We start from the raw sequence: 26708 nt of genomic DNA on the forward strand, positions 1-26708 counted from the left end.
CTCAGCAAATTCAAGGAGAGGTTCAGTGATATCAACACGAATACAAGCTCTAGCAAATCTTATCTTATTTCTTAATAACGAATTTGAATCCAACTTAACCAACACACCAACATGATTAGAAGCAAAAGGTTGGCTAACGACTCAAAATTCAACAATCAGTAGGGAATCTAGGAATACGGACCCACAGATCAACCCATTTAATTTCTTCAAGAAAAGGATCAAAGTTTGGTCTCCAAGCTTGGAGAACAAACAAATCCCCTTGAACATGCCATGGTCTTTCAGACCATACAATAGCCAGATCATTAGGGTTAGCAAATTTTAACAAAATCCAATGATTACCCATTTCTAAAAAATCAATATCACCTTTAACGAACTTCCATTCAGATTTAGTACGGGATATAATAGTACGGACATCTAGGGGCTCACCAAGCATCTTACCAAATAAACAGGATTTAGTGAGTTCCTTGATGTCCTCCTGCACTTGAACAAGTTCATCAACAACTACAGCTTCAGGAAAAGCCGCATCACAAGGAGGATCAGGTACATCAGACACATCCAAAGAAGGATTAGAAGCATCTTGGACAGTAGTGAGAACTTCAGGGCCTTTAAGTGACTCCTGAGACTGAGTCTCATTCATCTTAGAGCCCCCTGGTTCTAAAACAGCTGCCTTAAAATTCAAAGTCATACTACAAAACGACACTTTGAGAGGAAATATTGTGGAAAAACTTGAGATAATTTTAAGCAACCAGAAAAAACTAGATAAGCAAGAGAAAGATATGAGAAAAGAACTAACCTTGGTAATGTATATATAGTATGGGCTACTCGAAGTGTCACAAGCAAACAATCTCATAGTAAACTGACTAAGGTTACTTACCATCGCCATAAATGCTAAATTGCCACCCTGAATAAATTTTCTGAGAACTTGAAGAACAGCACGCCAAAAATCGGAGGAAATTAAGAGAAATCCAACAAAAGCAATGAATGACAACACCATAAAAGCCACCCTAATCTCACACACCACTTCACTCCTCTGCCAATTAATTAATGCACTGAAAGACCCCACCCAATAGAAAGCCCCAAATCTCAATAGAAACCCTAAATTACTCCAACTCAGACGAGCAAATGAAACGCCAACCTGGATAACATCATTACAAGCTATAAACCATAGCTTGAACTGACTTAAAACCCTACAGCAATAGGGTAGAGATGAATTACTCCACTTAATAGCCCTAACTTTAGTAGCCATAATCAACCTCAGAAGGTTAAGGACACAGCACGCCTCTCTCTTAACACAATTGATTCGACAAGAGAATGGTTTATTTTGATAATTATCGCTCTCAACATTGAAAAGTCCAATAAAGGACATATTTTGCAGAGATTTCGGCTGAGAAACAATGGTTTCTAGGGTTTCTAAAGAACTTCGAAGGGGTTTTCTCTTTTTTCTTCTTTTTCGCTTTCGCTTTCTCTTTCTCCCTCTAACTTTCTCTCTCTTCATCTTTTTCATATTATCATAGATGATATATTTGGCCCCTGCTCCTAGTAGCAAAGGTAGAAATGTTTTTTTAAAAAAAAAAACAGAAATTCTGATTTCTTAAAGTTTACTATTCAAGCACAAGTTTAATTCCTTTTGTTAGTTATGCTAGTGTTGGGCCAAGGATAGTCCAAGTAGAACTTAAACTAAGTGTTATAAAACTAAATTCTAATGTTGTTGGGCTAAAAGAAGTTATGGATATGTGATACGTTTGATTAATACATTATATTGGGTTAATGGACTGATTTTAGTTGAAATAAATCACCCAACTTATTTCTTATAACTATTATTGGGCTATATTTCATAATTACTAAATTAGTTGAGTTGTGTAAAACTAATCCAATAAGCTTATTGTTTGTAATATGAGTATAAGTTAATATTACCTCACTAATACTTAAGTTTACTTATAATAACTAGTTAGCTTGATTTATTAGTTCTAAAGCTAGGTCTTATACATCTGAATTGTTATGTTGTTGGACTAAAAGACTTTTTGAACTTATTTTATGGACTGATTTAGTTAGTTTAATAAAAACCACCTAACTTATTTCCTATAACTATGATTGGGCTATAATTCCTAATGACTAAGTTATTTGAGTTAATTAAAACTAATCCATAAGCTTGTTATTGTAATAGTATAAGTTATTATTACTTCACTAATACTTAAGTTCACTTATAATAACTAGTTAGCTGGATTTATTAGTTTTATGTGATTAAATAATATTATAATAATGCTAATGGTTCTATTATAGCAATAAACTTAGTTAATTAATAATAGACGATTAATTGATGGTTAATTATGGACTCTTATAATAATAATATACTTTTGTCAATCAAATGGTTATATAATATGTATTAATATAACTTTAAGTATAATGTTTTGATAATTCTAAAAGTATAACCAAATGAGCTATTTCACCTAATTAGTTGTCTAAGAGCCACCTTAAGAAGTTATTAACGACTAAGATAATAATGACCTTTATCGAGACCTTTATGGCAAAATAGTGAATGTTACGATTATAACAAGCTCTAAATAATATTTAGGCTTAAAAGCTAAATAATGAAAAATTCATTAATAAAATTATTCTTGAATAGATTAAAGAAGATAAAGGATATTACAGGCCTTCCCCCGGCTATCAAGTTGTTAAGCAGGAATTCAGGCTACATCTACTGCTAACACCCGCATTCCCCTTCGAAGTATGTTTTATGACCATGATTAATATTATGCTTTTTATATGGATTGTGGGAAATGAAATGTTTTATGATGGTTAAATGATATGATGCTATAAAATGATGATGATTATGATGTTATAGATGAAATGGAAAGAATATATTCATGATGATTATGAAATGCTTTAAAGAAATGAAACATGATAAATTCAAGTGAAAGACGATTCTTGGCAAGTATCCCGTTATCCTGGGTCGTGCACGTACCTCCCGGCTAGTTAACCACCTCCCGTTTAGTGATGGCTAATGTCCTCGGGTGGTACTGCGCACTTCTATATTCTGGGCATTAACACCACCTCCCTTTTAGTGAGGGCTATGGTCCTCAGGTGGCTACCTCCCGTTTACGATGTTACTATGTTCTGGGGAGACGTCATTCCTGTTGTACTAGCCAAGTTACCAAATAATATGAATTATGATTATGAACATGATAAAGAAGATAATGTAATATGATATGATATGTTTGTGAAATAGTTTTACTTATTCTCTCTTCCCTGTTTATAACTAGAATGAGTTGAAATGAATTTACGTTGTTAGAGTAGTATGTTACTGAGCCTCGGCTCACGACGTTTTGTTTTATGTTTCAGGTACTGATGGTGATAATGGGGATGGCGTAGCAGTGAGGAATAATATATTATCTAGACTTATGTAGACTCTTATGATTTTAATTTAAATGAATGTCAGGCTCTGCTTAGTAACTAAGTTTCTGTTAATCAAGACTAGCGTTGGATCCATATTATATCATATTGTAATATGTTTAAGTTTATGAATTTATGTTGCCTTGTATTTTCCTAATGAAAAGTACGGCAATAACGCGCCGACTGTTTAGGTTCCGCTGCTAATAATCGATTAATTAACTTAATAACGTTGATTAGAGGTCCGGGCGTTACATAGAGAGAGAAGTGTAATGATGATAGGCGCGGTTTTTAGGGAAAATGGAAGAAAATTTTTGTCTATCTTTTTCCTTCTCCACACATTCTTCATGTCTTCAACTGATAATTGATTAATTGCAATGTAAAATTTTCATGTAATTCCTATGATTTTTTGACTTTAACAACCTTATAATATCAAGTTTTTCAAAATAACCACCTTATATGTCCATTTTTTTTTAATAACCACCTTATATGACCTAAATCCTTCTCAAACCCACAAACTCGAGTATGAAATAAAGAGATCGGACCATCACTCTACCATACTATTATTGCTTATTTAACTAAAATTAATGGTGATATATGAATGGAAAACTTTTGAAATCCGTATAATGAGTGGGATGACTAATAGACTATATGTTAATATTTTATGAGCTGTAAATATATTTATACTTAGGCAACAATATATTTAGCTTTCCCTATATAGCTTGCCCTTGTTGTATATACTCTTTGGAAATTCGACGAATCAATCACGGATGAACTTCCTTCATGGTATCAGATTTTAGGTCCATCTCTCACCTCTCTTCCACCCTCTTCTAACCCCTCTTCTTTAACCGTCAGCCTTCTCCGTCGCCCATCCACCATGACCAAATCCAAGTTCTCTTTTAACCCAGCCCTTACTGTCTCCAACATCTAGAATCATATTCCAATCACCCTTGAGATGGGGAACGTTCATTACTCTACCTGGGCCGAACTAATCAAAATACACACTCGGTCTCATCGTGTTATCGACCATATTATTCCTCCGGAAAAATCTTAGGAGAAGGCCTCCATTTCCAGTGCCGAAGAAACTGAACTATGCACTTCCCGCTACCGTGCTTCAGTGGATTTATTCCACCATATCTAGTGACCTTTTGCACACCATTATTGAACCTGATGCAAAGGCCATGGATGCATGAAACCGTTTGCGTGACATTTTTCAACACAACGAACACTCTCGTGTTGTTATCTTGGAACAAGAATTCTCTCACACTCATATAGTCATATACGTGATTTCCCGAACGTGTCGGCTTATTGCTAACGCCTCAAACAACTCTCCGACAACTATCTAATGTCGGTGCTCCTGTCAACAATAGCCGTCTCGTCCTTCAACTTGTTTCCGGTGTAACTGAGGCATACAACAATGTTGGGACCTTGATCATAAGGCCAATCGTCTTCCTCAATTTTATCAAGCCAGATCAATGTTAACTCTTGAAGAAGCGAGTTTAGCCAAGAAAGTCGCCATCGAGTCTGACTCGACTTTTATTTCTGCTCCATCCAGAGATATGGATGATTCATCCTCTTCCATGGAACCAAGACCGCACAACCGCACTCAAACTCATCATAAAAATTCCCGTCCTAACAAAAAAGACAATTATGGTGGTGGCCAGAACTCCGGCAAGGGTAGCGGCGGCCGTGGCGGTTCTGGCGGTGGGTACACTGCCGGCGGTAGTAGCAACCGAGGCAGTGGTCAGCAGCAGCAACAATGGCCCTCAACCAAGTTCTATCCATGGCAGGCGTATGCATGGCCTTCTCCTCATCATGTGTGGGCCTCCCCACCTTGTTCATACCCAAGTCAGACTTAGGCTAGGCCCAATGACACTCCTCACCCTTTGCCTAGCATTCTTAGAGCTCGACCACAAAAGACTTATTACAATGAGGCCCATGTTCCTGCTGATCTTGATGCTTTCACACGATGACTCTCACACCACCAGATCCAAAGTGATACATGGACACTGGCGCCACATCTCACATGACTTCTACTTCAGGTAATCTTTCGTCCTATTTTCATTTTAGTCATTCTCGTGGTATAGTTGTCGGCAATGGTCATTCTATTCCAATTCATGGTCTTGGTAGCTCTCACTTATCCCCCCATCCTCCTTTATCCCTCAACAATGTCTTACATGTTCCTCAAATTGTTAAAATTTGGTTTTTGTTCGCAAATTTACTGTGGATAACAATGTATTTTGTAATCCCCCATAATTTTAAAGGATTTTATAAATATATTTTAGTATTTACATATTTATATTTAAACATAATTGAGTTTTAAATGAATTATTCATTTAGAAAAGGTTGACTATTTTAAAAGTCAAAAGTAATTATTTTAAGGATTTAAGGAAGTTAAAATATTTTATTTAGGCATGCTTTGATAAATGTTTGAAATACCAATTTGATTTGGAAAAGAAGTCTAACTGGGCTTGAGGAACCCAAAATCCTAAATAGATGAGGAAAAAGAGTTATATTAATGTTAGGAGTTCTAATTTATTTATCTTATTCATCATCAAACTTTAAATGAGCCCAATCTCCTTTTCCTAATCCCAAAAGGAAGCCTCCTTATAAATATCTTAATACCCAATTATTTTACCCTACACAAAGATTTATTTGTCTCCCTCCTCACACTCAAGTTTTCGGCCAGCACTATTCCTTCTTTCTCCTCACGGTTTTCTTTCTTTCTCCTTCTCTCAAGTTTTCTTCTTCTTCAAGTAACGTTTCTTCTTCTTCAAGTAACGTTTCTTCTTCAACAAGAAACGTCACAAAACCTTCACACCCATTAATCTGTTGCATCGTTATTGCTGTTGTGTGTCCTGTTTTTCGGTGCCTTGCACTCTTCTTCTTGGTTCTTTGATTTGTTGGTTAAGTTCTCTTCTTCTTCCTCAAGTTTCCATTAAAGACTATATTTTTATGCTTTATTTTAATACTAATCATGATTATTGACTTTAATTTACTATTTTAATAAATGATCTTGATTCATATATTTTATATATTGAAAGAATAAAATTTCAGATTTGTTATTATTTTTAGATTGAAGTTTTAATCATCAAAGCATGGATTTTTAGGGTGTTAATTATTAGAAAACCATAGTGTTATGTTGTACACTATGAGATTGTTTAAATTATGGATTTAAGCATGTTTACATATGTTTAAAGAGGATTTTATGATTTTATAAGTTGCTAGAATTTTAGAAAAGACTTTAATAATGGAGTTTTAAGGATTTTAATTACTAGTATGGTAGTACTATGCTAGGAATTAAAAACAATTGAAGTTTTGGTAGTAAAAACAACTTTTGAATATGTTTAAAGGGGATTTTAAATATTTTAAAGTTGTTGTATTTTATTTAGAGTATTGATTTTAGTATATATTGATTATTTTAGGCGAAGAATACTCAGGAGGTGACTTTTAAGGAATTAAAGGTGGCATATCAACTCATTTACACAAGGTACGTACATACCTGTGTGCTATGTGATATAGTACCATGATTTAAGAAGGAAAAGTTGTAGTATCATGTATAGGAACTTTATAAGTTCATATGTGATTTCTAGTATGATTGGATTTTACATGTTTTATGCCTGTGTGCAAGCATGTTAATTATGAGATTTATTATGAGTTAAAGATTGTCATGTTTGTATGAAAATTATTGATGCAAGTATGTTGATGGGAACTTTATTTATTAGTTCACATGGGGGAATTAATTAATATATTATTGAGATTGAATCATGTTTTATCATGTGTTCCCATACAAGTATTATTTCCACTACTTTATAAGGACTGTGGGTCTTATCTGGTAAGTTGACAAGTTATGCCTTTGGAAGGTAAGATTGATTGTTGGCTAGGTTCGACAAAATAAGAAAGATTGAGATTAAAGAAAGTAATCTTGGATTGTAAGTTGCGATCACTTACTAAATTCTAAGATAAAAGAGAAGTTCAGATGTGAATGCTTGATTTGATATTGTTGTGTTACTTAATTGTGTGTGTGTGTCATAACAAGTATAAAATGTAAATCACGTAAAGTGTAACGAGGATAGTTATAGACTTTGGACTGGTGCACGTCTAGAGTTGGACATTAGGAGTTGGGGTACATGGTGAGCGTGCCATGGCTTTTCTGGGTAATGGATTGATCACCATTCCTATTTTTCAAAAGGTTCCTCGATATCGCAGGTCATTCTGAAATACGGAGTTGCGCCCGTATTTCGTCTTAATTCCTAGGTGAAAGCATTAGTAGATAACACAACTCAAGTCCAATAATTATTCCATTAAAGTAATAAAAATAGGTTTAAAGTTTAGTTCAGTAAAAGTTATCTGCGGAATGTCATATGATTGTATTATTATTTATCCTTGCATGTTATTTATTAGTATCATTTTAGGAATGCTTATGTATTACTATGTAGTACTCGGCTTTGCTGATTACGTGCTTTGTTTGTGATTGTTGATCATGACTTTGCCTTATTGATCCCGTGATGACCCATTTTGGTGAGCAGATTCTTTATAGCATTGACATGTACAGGTTCGCAGATGTGCATCATTGGGAATATGGGAATGGAGGGATTGCGTAATCTAGTATATTATGTTTTCTGCATTAGTTAATAAAGTATATCATTGGGAATATGGGAACCTATTATATTAAGTTGTTTTGAGTAGACATTTAGAGAGTGTTTGATTTTAAGTACTTATTTATTTATTATAATAAAGTATGAGTTCTAGTTATATGTTTTCCGCTGTAAAATTCTGAATAAGCCGATACGTTATCACACAGGCGATAATGCTTTGGTAATTCTCTGTGTTTTATATAGAAAAGGTATTTCTGAAAAGAGAGAATTATCGGGGTGTTACATATTTGTGGAGTTTGACCCTTTTAGATTTTCTATGAAGGAACTTCAGATGGGGGTAGCTCTCATGAGATGTGACAATACAGGAGATCTTTACCCTTTCTCCACTTTATCTTTTCATGCTACAAATTCTCCTCACTTTGCTACTTTAGCCTTCTCATTACGGCACGATTCATTGGGACACCTTAGTGCTAATATCTTAGACTCTCTTTGTCATAATAAACTCATTGAGTTTAATAAAAACATCACTTCTTTTTGTCACTCATGTCCGCTTGGAAAACATGTTAAGTTACCATTTGTTGCATCTTCTAATAATTCTGTGATGCCATTTGATATTCTTCATAGTGATGTATGGAATTCTCCGATTTTGAGTTTTGTTGGTCATCGATATTCTATGTTGTTCTTAGATGATTTTTCTAATTTTCTATGGACATTTCCAATCTCCCACAAATCTGAAGTCCCTTCCCTGTTTCTATCTCTTCATGCTTACATCAAAACTCAATTTGAACGAGATGTCAAAACCATCCAATAAGACAATGTCACAAATAATGGCATTTCTTTTTGTTTTTCTTGTCCATATACCTCTTCTTAAAATGGCAAAGCTGAACGAAAAATTCACACTATTAATAACATCATTCGTACTCTTTTTGCCCATGCCTCTCTTCCTCCCTATTTTTGGCACCACGCTCTACAAATGGTCACCTATTTACTTAACATTCTTCCAAGCAAATTACTTAACTACCTCACTCCTCTCCATCTACTTTATTATCAAAATACGCCGTCCTATACTCAACTCTGATTTTTGGGTGTTTCTATTACCCTCTTCATCCTTCCATAAAAATCAACAAACTCCAACCTCGCACTACTCCTTGTGTTTTCTTGGGATATCCTTCTCACCATCGTGTTTACAAATGCTATCTCTCCACAAATAAAATCATCATCAATCGCCATGTCCTGTTCGATGAAACACAATCTCCATTCGCCAAGCTCCACAACCCAACACCCACTTCTTATGATTTTCTAGATCATATTATTTCACCCTACTCACTTCACCATATTTTAAACTCATCCCAAACACAAACCTCCTCTGCATCCCAATCTTCCAGCGTGCAAATACACCAAATGGGCTCTCCACCAGACCCAATCGAGATTTCTACTCCTTCCTCCCATGATGGCTCACGCGCGCCTCCTCTAGCATCTTCTCCAAGCCCAAGCGCGCCTCCCCATCCTTCTGGCCCAAATCACTACTCCCCCTCTCATTCTTCTTCGTGCCTCTCTCCTGCCATTCCTTCATTAGGCTCAAACATTCATACTATCTCTTTTACTCCAAATCAGCGCTCCACTAATCCCGCACCTACTACTCCTAATATTCCTAGCCCGACTCCTTCGGTCCAACTCCCAGTAACGCGTAGCCTACATGATATCACTAAATCGAATCCTAAATACCGACACAGCCTTGTTACTCACATTCAAAAAATCCCCCTTCCAAGTAACCCAATGTCTGCTCCTAAAGACCAGAATTGGAAAATGACTATGGATGACGAATATCGCGCTCTTATTGAAAATAGGACGTGGGATTTGGTTCCTCGCCCACCTGGTGTTAATATTATTCATTCTATGTGGATTTTTAGACATAAAGAAAATTCTTATGGTTCTTTTGAGCGCCACAAGGCTCGACTTTTACCCCGTAATGGTGCAGGTCAACAGGTTGGCATTGACTGCGGAGAAACTTACAGTCCGGTTGTCAAATTGGCCACTATTCGCATTGTTCTTAGTCTTTCTCTCTCCAAAAACATGGCCTATCCATCAGCTTGACGTCAAAAATGCTTTTCTACATGGCGACCTACAATAAACTATATACATGCATTAGCCTCTTGGTTTTCGGGATCCCACTCGTCCTGATCATGTTTGCCTACTCAAGAAATCTTTAGATGGCCTCAAGCAAGCTCTGCGGGCCTTGTAATCCCCCATAATTTTAAAGGATTTTATAAATATATTTAAGTATTTATATAGTTATATTTAAACCCAAATTAGTTTGGAAATGATTTGACTATTTTAAAAGGTTGACTATTTTAAAAGTCAAATGAAATTATTTTTCATGACTTAATAAAATTGAAAATATTTTAACTAAGCATGCTTTGATAAAAGTTTAAAATACTAATTTATATTGGAAAAGAAGTCTAATGGACTTGAGGAACCCAATAAGGAAAAGGAGTCATATTGATGATGAAAGTTCTAATTTGTTTATCCTATTCATCATCAATTTTCATTAAGCCTTATCTCTTTTTCCTAAGCCCAAAAGGGAAGCTCTTTATAAATATCCTAATACCCAATTATTTTACCCCATAAAAGAATTATTTCTCTCTCCTCACTTTCAATCCTCACGGTTTCTTTTCCTTCTCTTTACTCGTTTTTTTTCTCTCACCCGAATCTGGTTGGCCAGATTTCTCATAGTTCCGTTTATTTTTGGCAAAAACTTCCTTCTTGAAAGTTGTATATCTCGAAAAGTTATTGAATTTAGGCTCAAGAATCACTCAATTCCGATTCTTATTCTATTAGTTATGGCCTGTGCAAGTTTCGCAATTCTGCTGTCATATTTCACTCGCGATTTCGGTATTTCACTCTTTTCTCCCTTTTTCTTTTCTTCTTCCTCAAGTTTCCATTAAAGACAATATTTTTATGTTTTCTATTATTATTAATCATGTTTATTATTTTTAAATTAATGTTTTTAATAAGTAATTTCTGATACCTATAGTTTATAATATAAGAAAATTTCAGATTTATTATTATGATTAGATTCTTAGTTTTAATCATGAAAACATGAGTTTTTAGGGTTTTAAATTACTAGAAAACCATAGTAGCATATTATGTACTATGAGATTAACTTAGAATATGATTTTGAATCTGTTATACATTTTTTAAGGAGGTTTATTAATTTTTAAAGTTGCTGTAATTTCAGAAAAGGTTTATTTATAGAGTTTTTAAGAGTTTTTAATTACTAGTATGGTAGTCCTATGCTAGGAATTAAAATAGTTCAAGTTTGATATTAAACTCGACTTTTAAACGTTTTTAAAGGGGGTTAAGTACTTTAAGGCTGTTGTAATTTTTATTTAAAGTTGTTAATTTCGGTTACATTGTTTTCTAGGCGGAGAATATTTCGTAGGGAACTTTTAGAGATTTAAAAGTGGCCTACAGGCTAGTTTTCATGAGGTACGTACATAATTACGTGCTATGTGGCTTAGTATCATGTTATAAGGAAGATTTGAATTTTAGTATCATGTATAGGAACCTATTTTGTTCATATATGTGATTTCTGGAAATTATTTTACATGTTTTATGCCTGTGTGCAACATGTAACTTGGAATTTATTATGAATATCGAATTATATGTTTGTATGAAATAATTGATGCAAGCATGTTAAGAAAGTTTATTTATTAATTCGCATAAGAATTAGTATATGCTATAAAGTTGAATCATCTTTTGCATGTATTCTTTGAGAAGTATTATTTTTATTATCTTATGAGGACCGTGGACCTTATTGGGTAAGTTTACAAGTTATACCTATATAAAGGTAAGATTATTGTTGGCTAGGTTCAACAAGTAAAGGAGGTTAAGTTTTTAAAAAGGAATTAAAATAGTCTTGGATTGTAAGTTGTGATCACTTGTTAAATCCAAAGATAAAAGAAGTTCAGTTGTGACCGTCTGATTATTATTTATGTGTTATTGGTATGTGTGTGTCAACACAAGTAGTAATATGTAAATAACGTAAAGTGTAACGATAATAGTTATAGACTTTAGACTGGTGCACGTCTAGAGTTGGACATTAAGGGTTGGGGTTATGGTGAGCGTGCCATAACTTTTCTAGGAATGGATTGATCACCATCCCTCTTTCAGTTCAAAGGTTCCTCGATATTGCAGGTCATTCTGGAATACGGAGTCATGACCGTATTTCCTCTTCGTAGGTGAAGACATTAGTAGGCAAGACAACTCGTTCCAATAACTATTCCATTTAAAGGAAGAAATGATGTTTAGAGTCTAGTTCAATAAAAGTTGTTTGCAGAATATTATATGTTTATATTATTATTTATCCCTGCATGTTAATTATTTAGTATCATGTTTAGGAATGTTTATGTTTGATATGTAGTACTCAGCTTTGCTGATTACGTGCTTTATTTGTGTGTGTGATCATGGCTTTGCCTATTGATCCTGTGATGATCCTTCTGGTGAGCAGAGTCGATATAGCATTGACATTACAGGTTCGCAGATGTGCATGATTGGGAATCTGGAGTGGAGAGTTGTGTAACTAGCTTAGTTTAATTCTTGTTTTACTTAAAACATATTTTATTTGAGTTAGTTGTGAGTTATTAAGTTCGTTTGTTAAGACCTAAACAATTGTTTTTTTCATATTGAGTTTTAATGAAGTTAAGGTTAGTTAATGTTTTTCCGCTGCAAAATTCTAAATAAGCCGATACGTTATCACACGGGCGATAATACTTGGGTAATTCTCTACTTGTGTATTTATAAAGGTATTTTCTAGAAAGAGAGAATTATCAGGGTGTTACAGGCCTGGTATAGGCGATTTACATATTATGTTTCCTCTATTGGCTTTCATCACATCATTTCAGATAATTCTCTATTCATCTACAACAAAGGTTCGGATATGCATGGCTTACATTCTTTTGTATGTGGATGATATTATTTTAACCGCTTCTTCTGAGACACTTCAGCAATGTATAACAGCTCTTCTCAATGCTGAATTTGCTATGAAAGACTTGGGCCCCTTGTCTAATTTCTTGGATATTGCTGTCACTCGTCATAAAAATGGTCTCTTTCTTTCACAACACAAATATGCTGAAGAAATCATTGAACATGCTGGCATGTCCTCCTATAAACCTTCTTTTACTCAGATTGACACCAAAGCGAAGCTGAGCTCCTCGTCCGATACTCCCTGTGTTGACCTTTCTCACTATCGCATTTTGGTAGGTGCTCTACAATATCTCACATTTACAAGACCAAACATTTCTTATGCAGTTCAGTAAATTTTCTCTTCATGCACAACCCCATGGATGTTCACATGCATGCTCTGAAGCGCATTATGCGCTATATTCGGGGTACTTTGACACACGGGCTTCATTTGTATCCATCCTCCATGATCACTCTTATATCTTATACTGATGCTGATTGGGGGTGGGTGTCCGGATACTCGACGCTCTACTTCTGGCTACTGCGTTTTTTTAGTGACAACTTGCTCACATGGTCATCCAAACGCCAAGCCACCCCTCTCGCTCTAGTGCCGAAGCTAAATACCGCGGTGTTTCCAATTTTTTTTGAATCTTGTTGGCTATGCAACCTCCTTCTTGAGCTTCATTGTCCTATTCAGAAGGCCACCTTAGTTTATTGTGATAATGTTAGTGTTGTCTATCTTTCTAGCAATCTTGTTCAACATCAACGCATTAAGCATATTGATATGGACATTCATTTTATTAGTGCAAAAGGTGGCTCGTGGCCAAGTTCGTGTTCTTCATGTCTTATCACGTCATTAGATTGCCGATATCTTTACTAAAGGTCTTCCCTTGATCCTCTTTGAATACTTTTGGGACAGTCTTAGCGTCCATGCTCCTCCCGTTTCGTCTGTGGGGGTGTAATAGAAGATATGTTAATATTTTATATGTTGTAAATATCTTTATACTTAGGCAATAATATATTTAGCTTTCCTTGTATAGCTTGCCCTTGTTGTATATACTATTTGGAAATTCAATGAATCAATCACGGATGAACTTCTTTTAATGACTTTTTGAAATGAGTATTAGATGGCTTATTTAACTATTGCTGAATTATAGCCAGAGAAATCCCGGACATCCCCCAAGCGTAAATACTAATCTATACAAATACATTAAAAGGCGTGCAAAAGAAAGCCTATGTGCCACGTGACACTCTCCTCACATTTCTAATGCAAATGTTTTATATCTATGTGTACTCCTCACTTTAAAAAAAATGTGTAAGTGCAAGGTATCGAACACGTGACCTATGTAATGAAAAGTAAGAGCTTAACCATCAATACACTATGATGAGGAAGACAAGGTTCTTGATCTTGATAAAATATGATGTACTCCTCACTTTAAAACAAATTTGTTGTCTAATGTTTTATATCTATGTGTACTCCTCACTTGAAAACAAATTTGTTGTCTAATTTTTCAAATAATATATGATGAAGTCTTGTAATAGTTATAATTAACTAAAAAGACTTAAACAAGTATATGTACATCTCTAACACTCTTATTACGTATCTTACAAGAGAATATTGATATCAGCATTATAATAACTCCCTTGAAAGAAAGGAAACCCCACTCTCTTCTCCCCCAAAAGAGCGTCCTGCCACTTGGTCAACCTCTGCCGCGGCAGCCACCATCCTCTGCCCATGGCTGAGGAGATTTCAAATTTTGTGTCCAACCTTCGCATAGATGATGAGGAAGACAAGGTTCTTGATCTTGATTCCATAAACTCTAATCCAGAAAACAGAGTCTCTTTACTCCTCCTAGGGCGCCTTCTCACTGAGTGATCTTTCAATGTTGAGGCGTTAAAGAGAACGATCACCACCGTATGGGCCCCGACACATGGTCCCGTCATTCGTGTGCTTCGACCAAACCTCTTTGCTTTCCAGTTCTTTCACTAGCGAGATATGATGCGAGTCCTCGAGGGTCGTCCATGGTGCTTCGATAATATGCTTGTGTTACTTAAGGAAGCGGATGTTGATGAACCTCCTGATCAGGTAATCTTGAATCAATCCCCCTCTTGGATTAGGTTAAAGAACTTACCTTTTAATATGCGATCGGATGATGTGGTGAAAGCTTTGATTGGAGACATGGGTCCTATCATTGTAATTGAGGAAGATGTGTTAGGTTTTGGTCGGTATCGTCGTATAAAAGTTCTTTTAGACATCACTAAACCCCTGAGAAGATATAGAAAACTGAAAGACAAGAAAGGTAACGAAATTCAAATTGATTTCGCATACGAACGACTTCCTTTTTTCTTCTTAGCTTGTGGTGTTATGGGTCACTCAGAAAAAGATTGCCAAGTTGTGTTGGAGGAGGATAAATGTGAGAGGTTGGGGTGGCATTTGGGGCTTAAAGCCACCCCTCGCAAAGGTCGTACAAAGGAACTCGAGGAAGAGAAACAATTCAGGCATTGTAAAAAGGTACTCTTTGAAGCGGGTAAAATATCAAGGAGTGAGAAAGTAGCAGCAACTGGGCAAAAATCTCCTTTAAATGCTGCTGCTTTGGACGTGGAATGCAGGGCCTTAAAAACCCATGCAATTTCGTGGGATAAGGGTGAGAAAATTTTCACTCCTCCCCCCAATGATTTGGTAATCATTAATGCCCCACTTGTACCCCCTGCTTTGGAGTCTGCACCAGCAACTTTCCTTTTGGTAATGATGAAACGGATCCCAAGGTAAGTAATGTAGTGCTCCCAGTTTCTAGCATTAATTGCTTTGATGATGTTGGTGAACTGAATAACGCAGTGAAGACTTTAAAGGGGTCGTCCCCACCTACTTTGGACTCCTTTAATGAAGTGGTTTGTATGCCTCAATCAACTGGGCCCTCTAGCCCATTTCCGTGTGAAGGTGTAACAAATGCAACTCCTGCTTTGGACTTTACTATCACAAGCACAAAGGCACCGAAGAAAGGTATGATCCACTCTTGGAAATGAATGGCCCGCAATCCCATGGATGAAAAAGGTTGTGCCCAGCTTATGGATATGGATCCAATTATGAATGTTGCAAAGAGACAATTGGAGTGTGAACCCATGATATGTGACACATCTGATGGTGCAGTGAAGCGTCGTAAGCTAAGCACTTCACATGATTCATCTATCATTTCTTCGGCGGAGGTTGGTTTTGACCAATCCCGCCCGTCATTATGAATCTCATATGTTGGAACTGCCGAGGGATGGGCAACCCTTGGTCAGTACGTCAGCTCTGTAGATGGAGTATTCTCTATGCCCCGGATATTATTTTTCTTTCTGAGACTATGATCAATAAAATGGATGCTGAAAATTTGAAAAACCGTTTGGATTTTTCTAATGCTTTGGTGTTGCTAGTAGAGGTAGAGCTGGTGGTTTGTGTTTGTACTGGAAAGAGGAAGTTTGTTTTTCTCTTGTTTCTTTTTCACAACATCATATTTATGGTGATGTGGAGGATGGTGTTAGGTTTGTAGGGGTGTATGGATGGGCAAAGAAAGAGGAGAAACATCACACTTTGACTCTCATTCGTCATTTGTGTGAAGATACTACTTTGCCTATTCTTTTCGAGGTGAATTCAATGAAATTTTAAGTTATGAGGAAAAGGAGGGACGAGCTAATAGAGTCAGAAGGGAGATAACTAACTTTAGAGATATGATGAATGATTTATCACTTAGAGATCTTGGCTATGTTGGACCTTGGCACACTTGGGAGAGAGGCAATTCACCTTCAACATGTATACGTGAGAGACTTGACAGGTTCATTAGTTCAACTTCATGGCATAATTTATACCCGAATGTTACTGCAGAGAATTCTATCCGATATAAATCAGATCACTCGACCATCATCCTCCGACCCAATGCCGGTGGCAGGCCCAGTGGCAAAAAGCGCAGGTTTCATTTTGAAACCTCTTGGCTCCTTGATGCAAGTTGCGAAGAAGCAGACAAGGCCGCTTGGGGTAGTTCAGTGGGAGATAATTTGATGGGCCAACTTGCTGGCATGGCCCACAACTTAGTCCAATGAAGTGGTTCGAAATTTGGACAACTCTCAAAGCAGATTGAAAAAACCGAAAAGGAGCTCTCTTTGGCCCAACAACAAGATATTTCAACTACTTCTTGTGACAAGTGCTTGGAATTGGAGAAAAAACACGATGATCTTCATGCAAAACAAGAAGCCTATTGGCATTTGAGATCAAGAGTTGCAGAGGTCCAAGATGGTGACAAAAACACAACATCTTTTCATCACAAAGCTTCGCAAAGAAAGAAGAGAAATTATGTCAAGGGCCTCTTTGACAATCATGGGTGTTTGTTTGAAGATTGCCAAGATGTCGAAGGTATCTTCACAAATTATTTTTCTTCAATTTTCACTTCTTCTGCTCCTTCGGATACACATTTGGATGAAGTTCTGCAATTTATTCATCCGGTGATTACTGAAGCCTATAATGTCTTGCTCACTAAGCCCTATTCGAAGGAGGAAATTTATGCTGCTCTTCAACAGATGCAGCCTTGCAAGGCTCCTGGCCCTCACGGTATGCATGTTATCTTCTACCAATGTTTCTGGCATATAGTTGGTGATGATGTATTTTTATTTGTTAGTAATATTTTACATGGCTCCCTATCTCCTAGTTGTGTTAATAATACTAATATTGCTTTGATTCCTAAAGTCAAAACTCCGACTAAAGCTGCTGAATTTCGGCCTATTTCTCTTTGTAATGTTATTTATAAGTTGGTGTCCAAGTCTATTGTAATCAGATTGAAAGAAATCTTGCCTAGCATAGTTTCTGAGAATCATAGTGCTTTTGTTCTGGGGCGTCTTATAACAGGCAATGGTCTTATTGCCTTGGAGGTTTTTCACTCAATGAAATACAGATGCCGGAGCCGCAAGGGAGTGATAGCCATGAAACTCGATATGAGCAAGGCCTAAGACAGAGTGGAATGGGGCTTCTTGCGCAAACTTCTCCTCACTATGGGTTTTGATGGTAGATGGGTGAATCTAATCATGAACTGTGTCTCATTTGTTTCATATTCCTTCATTATTAATGGAGGGGTTTGTGGTCCTGTGACTCCAAATCGAGGTCTCTACCAAGGACCCTTTGTCTCCCTATCTTTTTATTCTGATTGCTGATGCTTTCTCTAATATGATTTAGAGAAAAGTTCAGGAGAGACAGATTCATGGAGCTAAAGCTAGTCGGAGTGGTCCAGAAATTTCTCACCTTTGCTTTGCAGATGACAGTTTACTCTTCACTAGAGCCTCTATTCAGGAATGCAATGTTATAGTTGATATTCTCAACAAATATGAGTTACCATCCGGGCAGAAAATTAACTATGAAAAATCGGAGATGTCTTTTAGCAGAGGAGTCAGCATCACGCAGAGAGAAGAATTGACAAATGTTCTGAGCATGAGACAGGTGGAAAAGCATGAAAAATATCTTGGTATCCCCTTTATCTCAGGATGATCGAAAAAACTTATTTTCGACTTTCTTTTAGATAGAATTTGGAAGAAACTCCAAGGATGGAAGGAGAAACTACTATCGAGAGCGGGAAAAGAAATTCTATTGAAATCTGTGATTCAGGCTATCCCAACCTATTTGATGGGCGTTTATAAGCTTCCTTGTTCAATTATTCAGAAAATTCACTCGGCCATGGCGCGATTTTGGTGGGGGGAGCTTGGATTCCCAAAGGAAGATCCACTGGAAAAGTTGGGAATCTATGTGCACTTTGAAATGCTTGGGCGGCATGGGTTTCAAAGATTTGAAGGTTTTCAATGATGCTCTTCTGGGTCGTCAAGCTTGGAGGTTAGTTCGTGCTCCCAAATCTCTTTTTGGCCGAGTCATGAAAGCAAAGTACTATCCAAACTGTGATTTCTTGGATGCCTCACTTGGGTATTCATGTAGCTATTCATGGAGTAGTATCTGGAGCTCAAAAGCCCTTTTAAAAGAAGGTATTGTTTGGAGAGTGGGCATTGGTACACATATAAACTTGTGGGATGACCCTTGGGTAGTTGATGATAATGGGAGGTTTCTTACTAGTGATCAAATTGATGGTGTAAACATGGTGTGTGATTTGATTGATTTTGAGAGTAAAGAGTGGAAGGATGAAGCCATTGAAGCCTCTTTCAATGAAAGAGACGTGAAGTGTATCCTTAGCACCCCCTTGAGTTCACTCACTATGATTGGGCCTTCACCAAAGATGCTTGCAGCATGATACTTAGGTTAAAACTGCATATATGATTGGCAAAGGTGGGAACCTTAACAATTTCCACCAAGCATGGGTTGATATTTGGAGTATGGAAGTGAGCCCAAAGGTACGACAATTTTTGTGGAGGATGTGCACCAACACCCTCCCAGTTCGAGATCTTCTCAAGAATCGCCATATGCATGATTGAAGATAACTTATGCCCTTGGGGTTGTGGAGAAGTTGAATCACAGGTACATGCTATTTTTTCTTGCCCTCACCTTTTGTATTTATGGCAAGATTGCGAGTGTGAAGTGCTGCGACACCGGTCGGTTGATGGTTCGATGTATGATGCATTGCTGCGTTGCGTGAAGTAGATAACAAGATCCGCATAAAAGGAGCTTTTATGGCCTGGTGCATCTGAGGAGACCGCAACAACTTGGTGTTCAACAACAAATCCACTCCCCATAGTGTGTTGTTCGAGTTACTCGGTGGGTGGATGAGCATGGCTCCTATGTACAACAAATCTACCGCTCTTCCCCTCACTCGGTAGCTAGAAGTCCTCGTGTTTGGACTGCTCCCCCCACGGACACGATAAAGCCTAATGTCGACGCCTCTTTGGCCATCGAAGGCTGGATTGGTCTTGGTAATGTAGCTCGTGACTCAAGTGGTAAGGTTCTCTTTGCAGCGACTCGAAGAATGAGAGCTCATTGGTCAGTGGAAGTGGTGGAGGCGAAGACAATTGAAATGGCTGTACGGTTGGGCAAAAGGTTTGGTTTGCAAAAAATCATTGTAGAATCGGATTGTAAACAGTGATCTCCCATCTAGCTAAACATGTAATCTTCCTCTCGGATTCAGATATTGTTCTCCATAGTATTCTCTCTTCTAGGTGTTGTTTTTAACTCAATTGTCTGGTCTCATGTTAAACGAGACGGTAATTGTGTAGCCCATAATTTAGCTAAACTCATCCCGTTTGGGACTGAACAAATATGGCAGAATCATTTTCCCTTGGAAGTGGCTCCTTATGTTTTGATGGATTCCTTATCAATGGAGTAAAAGATCGCCTGCTTTTCCCCTCCAAAAAAAAAAAATATTCTCTTACCACAATTCCTTTTAAGGTATTGTTTTCAAACTCAAACCTTTCATTTTTGTTTTACTTATCACGTTGTGACGTGAATTTTTCAATTTCTTATATATATCAAAATTACGAAAAATAGTAAAATAAATTATAAAATTTAAAAATAATAATATATTAGTTTATTTTAACTTACTCGAAGCATTGTCCGGACAAAAAAAAACTAGTTGTGATTTTAAAAGGGAGTAAAAATAAAAAAAAATCCTTATTCATAAGAGAGTGCTTTTAGTTGGACGGCAGCCAAGGTCGTGCACCATCTTAATATTGCACTAGAGAGAGAATAGGAAGAGAGAGAAGCTCTCAAGATGGGGTTTACAAACCCCCGACCACCGGATCCACCCAAAAACGTCCCCCCCTCTCCTCCGCTGTGCTCAAGTCCTCAATCACCCATGCCTCCCAATCTTCCGACCTCCATCTACGTAGCTGATTTTTGCAAAACTCAAGTGGAGAAGATGAAGATTCTCCTTCTCCAACCACCTAACCAGCAAAGACGCCATAGCCGACGCCTTAGAAGTAACCACCACCGACGCCGTGATTGGTTTTCAATCCAGGTAAGTATTCTATCTCCTTTACTAAATTCATTAATGTTGATTAAGTATAAAATTGCAACAAGTTTGCTGAACTACAAAGAAAGCAGACCTAAATTCCAATTGCTCTCTGTTAGGATCAATACCTGTTGGGGGTCAACTGTTTGTAATATGTCTATGAGTGTTTATGCTCGTGATTCATGGAATTTGCCTCATTCTAACAGCCTCCTATGGTGGTTTTCTCAAATTTATTCAGTTGCCATGTATTTTTATGGAACTCAAGGTGACAGTGGTGTAATTGTTGAATTTCATATCTTGATTATGTATAATTTTGGAACAATTTCTTTGAATTACAAAGAAATCATGCCTAAATTCCAATTGCCCTCTATTATGATCAATACCTATTGGGGGTCAGCTGTTTGTGATATGTCTATCACTGTTTATGCTCGTGATTCATGGAATTCGCCTCATTCTAGCAGCCACCTATGGTGGTTTTGTCAAATTTATTCAGTAGCCATGTATTTTTATGGAACTCAATGTGACAGTGGTGTAATAGTTGAATTTCAGATCTTGATTAAGTATAATTTTGGAACAATTTCTTTGAATTACAAAGAAATCATGCCTAAATTCCAATTGGCCTCATGATCAAATCTTTTTGGGGATCGTCTGTTATCAACATATATGTCAGAATATACGATCGAGGATCATGGACTTCACCTCAGTATAACAGCCACCTATGGTGGTTTTGTCAAATTTATCCATTGGCCTTATATTATTATGGAATTCAGTTTGAAAGTGGTGTAATAGTAGTATGTCAGTACAACTATACTAATCCCCGTTGCATTCTTTACAATTGCAGTTATCGGTTTACCTCACAAGAATCAGTGGCTTATAAACATGTTGTTATAATCGTATGTCATGTACCCCACGATAAATATGTTTTACATTGGTCGGAATGTATATTCTTAGAGTGGGTTATTGTAATGAAAAAACATATCAGTTTCTTCTATCAGGAAACATTGACACAATTAAGCCCTGTGATCTTTTACCCTAGTGTTTATATACCCCTTCGATGCAACACCATCATTTCTATGTATACCGCTTGGTCGGAGAAATTACTGAAGGCTATGTTTACATGGTACATGAGCTTGGTTTATATTTCTATGGGACATACCATCGCTTGCCAAGACACTCCAAGTTGGGTGTACTCTTGGATAAATATACTGCCATGGTTAAGCAATAAAACACTTATTGCAATGATATATGCTATTAGATTATCGCTCTATGAGTATGTGACTAGTGATTGGATAACTGACATAATTGTCTTGCAATTACTGAGATGTATACTTCTTTTCATGCCATGCCATTGTATAAAAATTGCTCCCTCTTTGCGAATATATAAGCATGTTTGTAATTATATTAATTGCCATAAATCTGTAAATAAATGCCACTTTGCTACTATTGTGCCCAACTTTTGGGACTGGCGCATAGCCTTGCCCAGCATCATTCGATGCCTGCCTAGACACTTGGTGTCTCAGAAACATTATATGCTCAATCACAATGACAACTACGGTTGGAGGCAATGCAAAGTATTTGGAAGGCTCATACATTATCACACTATACGACTGATCTATGACTTCCAATGCACCATAATATTATTGTCAACCTCTCATGTTTTTGGTTTGGAACTCTCTATTATCATTGCAAAAAATTTACACGATTGGTATTTGAACTTACCCAAATTTCTATGATGCCTACCCTAGGCGTACGTCCTCTATCTGCAATCGAAAATAAGCTAACTATATGACATCCATGAAAATTATTAGTTGGAATATTCAAGGTGCAAAAAAACAAAATGCATTTAGTGAGATACTTTTTCTCACTCGAAAATACAAACCTGATATTGTAATCATACTTGAAACCATGAGCTCAAAAATAAATCGTCAGAAAGTACTTACTACCCTGGGTTTTGATGATATACTCATCATAGACCCGAGTGGACAGAGTGGTGGAATATGGGTACTATGGAAAAATGACACTTATTCTATTACACCGCAAACATCATCGTCCCGTTTGTCTCACTTTATAGTTCAAGAAAAATGCTCGTCTTTTGCTTTTTGGCTTACTGGTATCTATGCTCCTGCCCAAAACATGGATAAAGCTCCATTTTGGACAGATGTAACTTAATTTTTCTCTACAATTCACCTTCCATGGTGCCTTATTGGAGATTTTAATGAACTTTTGCAACTCAGTGACAAAAGAGGGGGGATTAGGGCTACTCATTCACGTTGTCAAATTCTTTCAGACTTCATTTTCTCTTGTCAAGCCCAAGATGTTTGCAGCCCGTCAAACGTCTTCTCTTGGAGAAAAAAACATAACGACCAATATATATATGAAAAACTTGATCGTTGTTTAGTCTCACACCAATGGGCATCAAAGTATCGAAATTCATTTCTCCATTATGATGCTTACACTTGTTCTGATCATGCACCTATAATATTAACTACAAATCAAGTAAGATATTATAAACCAGCTCGATTTCGATTTCAGAATGCATGGACTAATGATCCTAATACAAGAAAAATTGTTTGCAAATATTGGTACCAACAACATTCACGTTCACATTTTTATAATATAACCCGAAAACTTCAGTTTATTAAACAAGAATTGAAATTATGGGCAAGGAAAAACTTTGGACATGTCCAACAGAAACTAGATCAGAATCACACTAGATTAGTAAATGTCCAACAACAATTACTCCAGTTTCCTAGCAATCCTCATATTGAGCAGCACTTGGAACGATTAGTTCGTCAACGAGAACGACTTTTAACTTTCACCCAAAAATTTTGGGGGAAGTATTCTCGAAGACAATGGTTGACAAAAGGAGATCGCAACTCTGCATTTTTTCATTCTAAGATTACTGCTAAAATCAAACGTCAACGCATTTTGTGTATTAAAAATCATTTGAATCAATGGGTTGATTCCCCGACTGAAATACAATATGCTTTTTTATCAGAATTTCAAGAACGATTTAAATCTGCCCACCGGTGTCAGCGGCAAATAAACGCACCTTGCATCTCCCCTGTAGTCTCCGATACAGATAATTCACATTTTATGCTTCTATTTCGGACAAAGAAATTAGAGACGCTATCTTTAGCATTGATCCCTCAAAATCCCCAGGATCAGATGGTTATGGGTCTAAATTCTTCCAACAATATTGGGATATTGTAGGTCCTGACATTGCAAAGCCATACATGATTTTTTCAATCATGGTCACTTTTTGCGTAGTTAATCATACATTAATCACTTTGATACCGAAAACAGCTAATCCTGAAAAGCCAAATCAATTCAGACCTATCAGCTTATGTACCACATTATATAAAATTATCTCAAAAATTTTGGTAGAACGTCTTCGGCCAATTCTTGTTAAAATTATCAGCCCATTTCAAAATGCCTTTACTCCTGGAAGGCTTATACATGATAATGTACTTATTGTTCAACAAATCCTGAATATCTTTAACAAATCAAAAAGTAAAATGGGATGGTTTGCCCTGAAATTAGATATGGAAAAAGCATATGACCGTATCGAATGGGATTTTCTAGCCCATGCTCTTAAAAGTTATGGTTTTCACCAACAATGGATCAAATGGATCATGCAATGCATCTCGACTGTTTCCTACTCACTCTCATCAATCAAGACACAACTCTGTCTTCCACCCTCTCGAGGACTTCGCCAGGGTGACCCTTTATCACCTTATCTTTTCATTTTATGTATGGATGCCTTGTCGACAACTGGATTTGCGCACAAAACTCAAAATCAGGAATTGGAATCAAACTTGCTCCACATCTCAGATAATTCCAGGCTATTCTTTGCGACGACGGCTTATATTTTGTAAAGCTAACCTAGATTCTGCTCATCGCCTCAAAAATATTCTCGACTTTTTTTGCCTCAATTCAGGGCAGTTAGTGAATTTTCATAAATCATTGATCATGTTTTCTAAACAAGTCTCGAATTCTAGACGAAGATCGATTGCTGCAATTTTCAATATGACCCCAAAGGATTTTTTGGGAAGATATTTGGGCGTTATATTCTCCAATTATAAGCCAATGCCTAGCGATTTCCACCACTTAATCCAAAAAGTAGACAACAAAATTAATTCTTGGCACAATCATTTTCTCTCGAAAGCTGGAAAATCAGTACTTATCCAGAGTCATCTTCCCCAGCCTATCTTATGGCAACGACTCAGCTACCCAAGAAAATATGCTCTACAATAGATGATATTAACCGAAAGTTTTTCTGGCGCTCATCAACGAACGCTTCAGGACTATCCCTTATTGCATGGTCAAAAATTTGTGGTCCAAAAAAATATGGTGGCTTAAATTTTCGGAAAACAGCCCATGTAAATGAAGCATACTTAGCTAAAATGGGATGGCGAATCCTTTCTGACCAGCAATCTCTCTGGCCAAATCTTATGCGTCAAAAATATCTTAGGAATACTACTTTCTTTGAATATAAAGCTAAGTCAAAAGACTCTCATATTTGGAAATCAATTCTCCGATCTCGAGAGCTATTAAGGAAAGGAATACGTTGGAAAATTGGAACTGGAACAAATGTTTATTTTTGGAGTGATAACTGGTGTGCTAATCAAAGCATTATTGAAATGCTTAATCTTCAAGTCATGTCTATTGCTAATCTGGAACTTACTGTCAGTAATGTTATTCTTCCATCTAGGCAATGGAATGTTTCTCTCCTTAATGAATTAGTTCCACCGAATATTATCCACCTAATTTTGGGATTCCTATCCCTACCTATCCCGCCGCCGATGTGCCTTGTTGGGGGCTTACAACCTCTGGAGAATTTCCTGTTAAAACAGCCACCTGGCTCGCTCATGGAATAACTCCTCAGAATATTCCTTGGTCTTTTAACTGGATACGGAAAATTAATATAGCCCCAAAAATACAAATTTTTCTATGGCAATGTTTACAAAATGGTTTGCCGTTAAAATTCAATTTAGCTGACCGTCAAATCACTAATGACGCTCTTTGCCCTCTTTGTAAAGCTAATAATGAGACACTTGACCATTTATTTTTCACATGCCCTCTAATAAGTCAATATTGGAAATCAAATTATCTACGACCAAAAATCCGTTATATAATGCCTCAAGAGCTGGAACAATGCCTAACGAGTCTCCGATCCTATCCTAAGGCCTTACAATTGTTCTGCTACAATTTGTGGAGTATTTGGAAGGAACGCAACTCAATTATCTTTGAGGAAAATGTGCTTAATTTAAATTGAATTTATTACAGAGCCTAGCATTTGTATTTGGATTGGACTACGCGAAATACGATGGATTTTTCCTTCACTATCTCTTCACTTCCTCCTTGCAGGTCCCCTACCTCCATCGCAGTAAGTTGGCAGCCTCCGCCTCCCGATCACTTCAAGCTAAACTTTGATGGCTCAGTCATTGACTCTTCAGCCGCTGCCGGTGTTGCCATTCACAACTCAGCTGGTCTTCTTGTGGCCGCTCAAGTTTATCGATTTGGCCAAACCTCAGCTCTCGTTGCTGAAGCCTGGGGATTAAGAAATGGATTGATACTTGCCATTCAGCAGCATATACAAGATCTATATATTGAAGGAGATAATCAAGTAGTTATAAGAGTGTTGCAAGGGCATTACAATTGCCCCTGGACTATCCAAAACCTAATTGTCTAATTGATGACATTCGGCATTTGCTTCGACAGTTTAGATTCTACACCATCAAGCATATTTTCCGAGAAGCTAATCGGGTAGCAGATCTTCTATCAAAAAAAGGTCACAATATTTCTGCTACTTCGCTAGACGTTGATATTTCTACGGAACCTTTGTTAAATA

General features: G+C 36.9%; 1 protein-coding gene across 1 annotated transcript; it reads left to right on the forward strand.

Moving 5' to 3' along the window:
• Positions 1–12928: 12928 nt before the first annotated feature.
• Positions 12929–13303, forward strand: LOC125493316 (uncharacterized mitochondrial protein AtMg00810-like). Its single transcript, XM_048636544.1, has one exon. It carries the CDS (start codon positions 12929–12931, stop codon positions 13301–13303), a length of 375 nt encoding a protein of 124 aa, XP_048492501.1.
• The last annotated feature ends 13405 nt before the right edge of the window (positions 13304–26708 follow it).

The sequence above is a fragment of the Beta vulgaris genome, chromosome 1, assembly GCF_026745355.1.
Source record: "Beta vulgaris subsp. vulgaris cultivar EL10 chromosome 1, EL10.2, whole genome shotgun sequence".
NCBI classification, from domain to species: Eukaryota; Viridiplantae; Streptophyta; class Magnoliopsida; order Caryophyllales; family Amaranthaceae; genus Beta; species Beta vulgaris.

Coding starts and splice junctions, on each gene's coding strand:
- LOC125493316 (XM_048636544.1), top strand. CDS start 12,929: ATGGCTTACATTCTTTTGTATGTGGATGATATTATTTTAACCGCTTCT.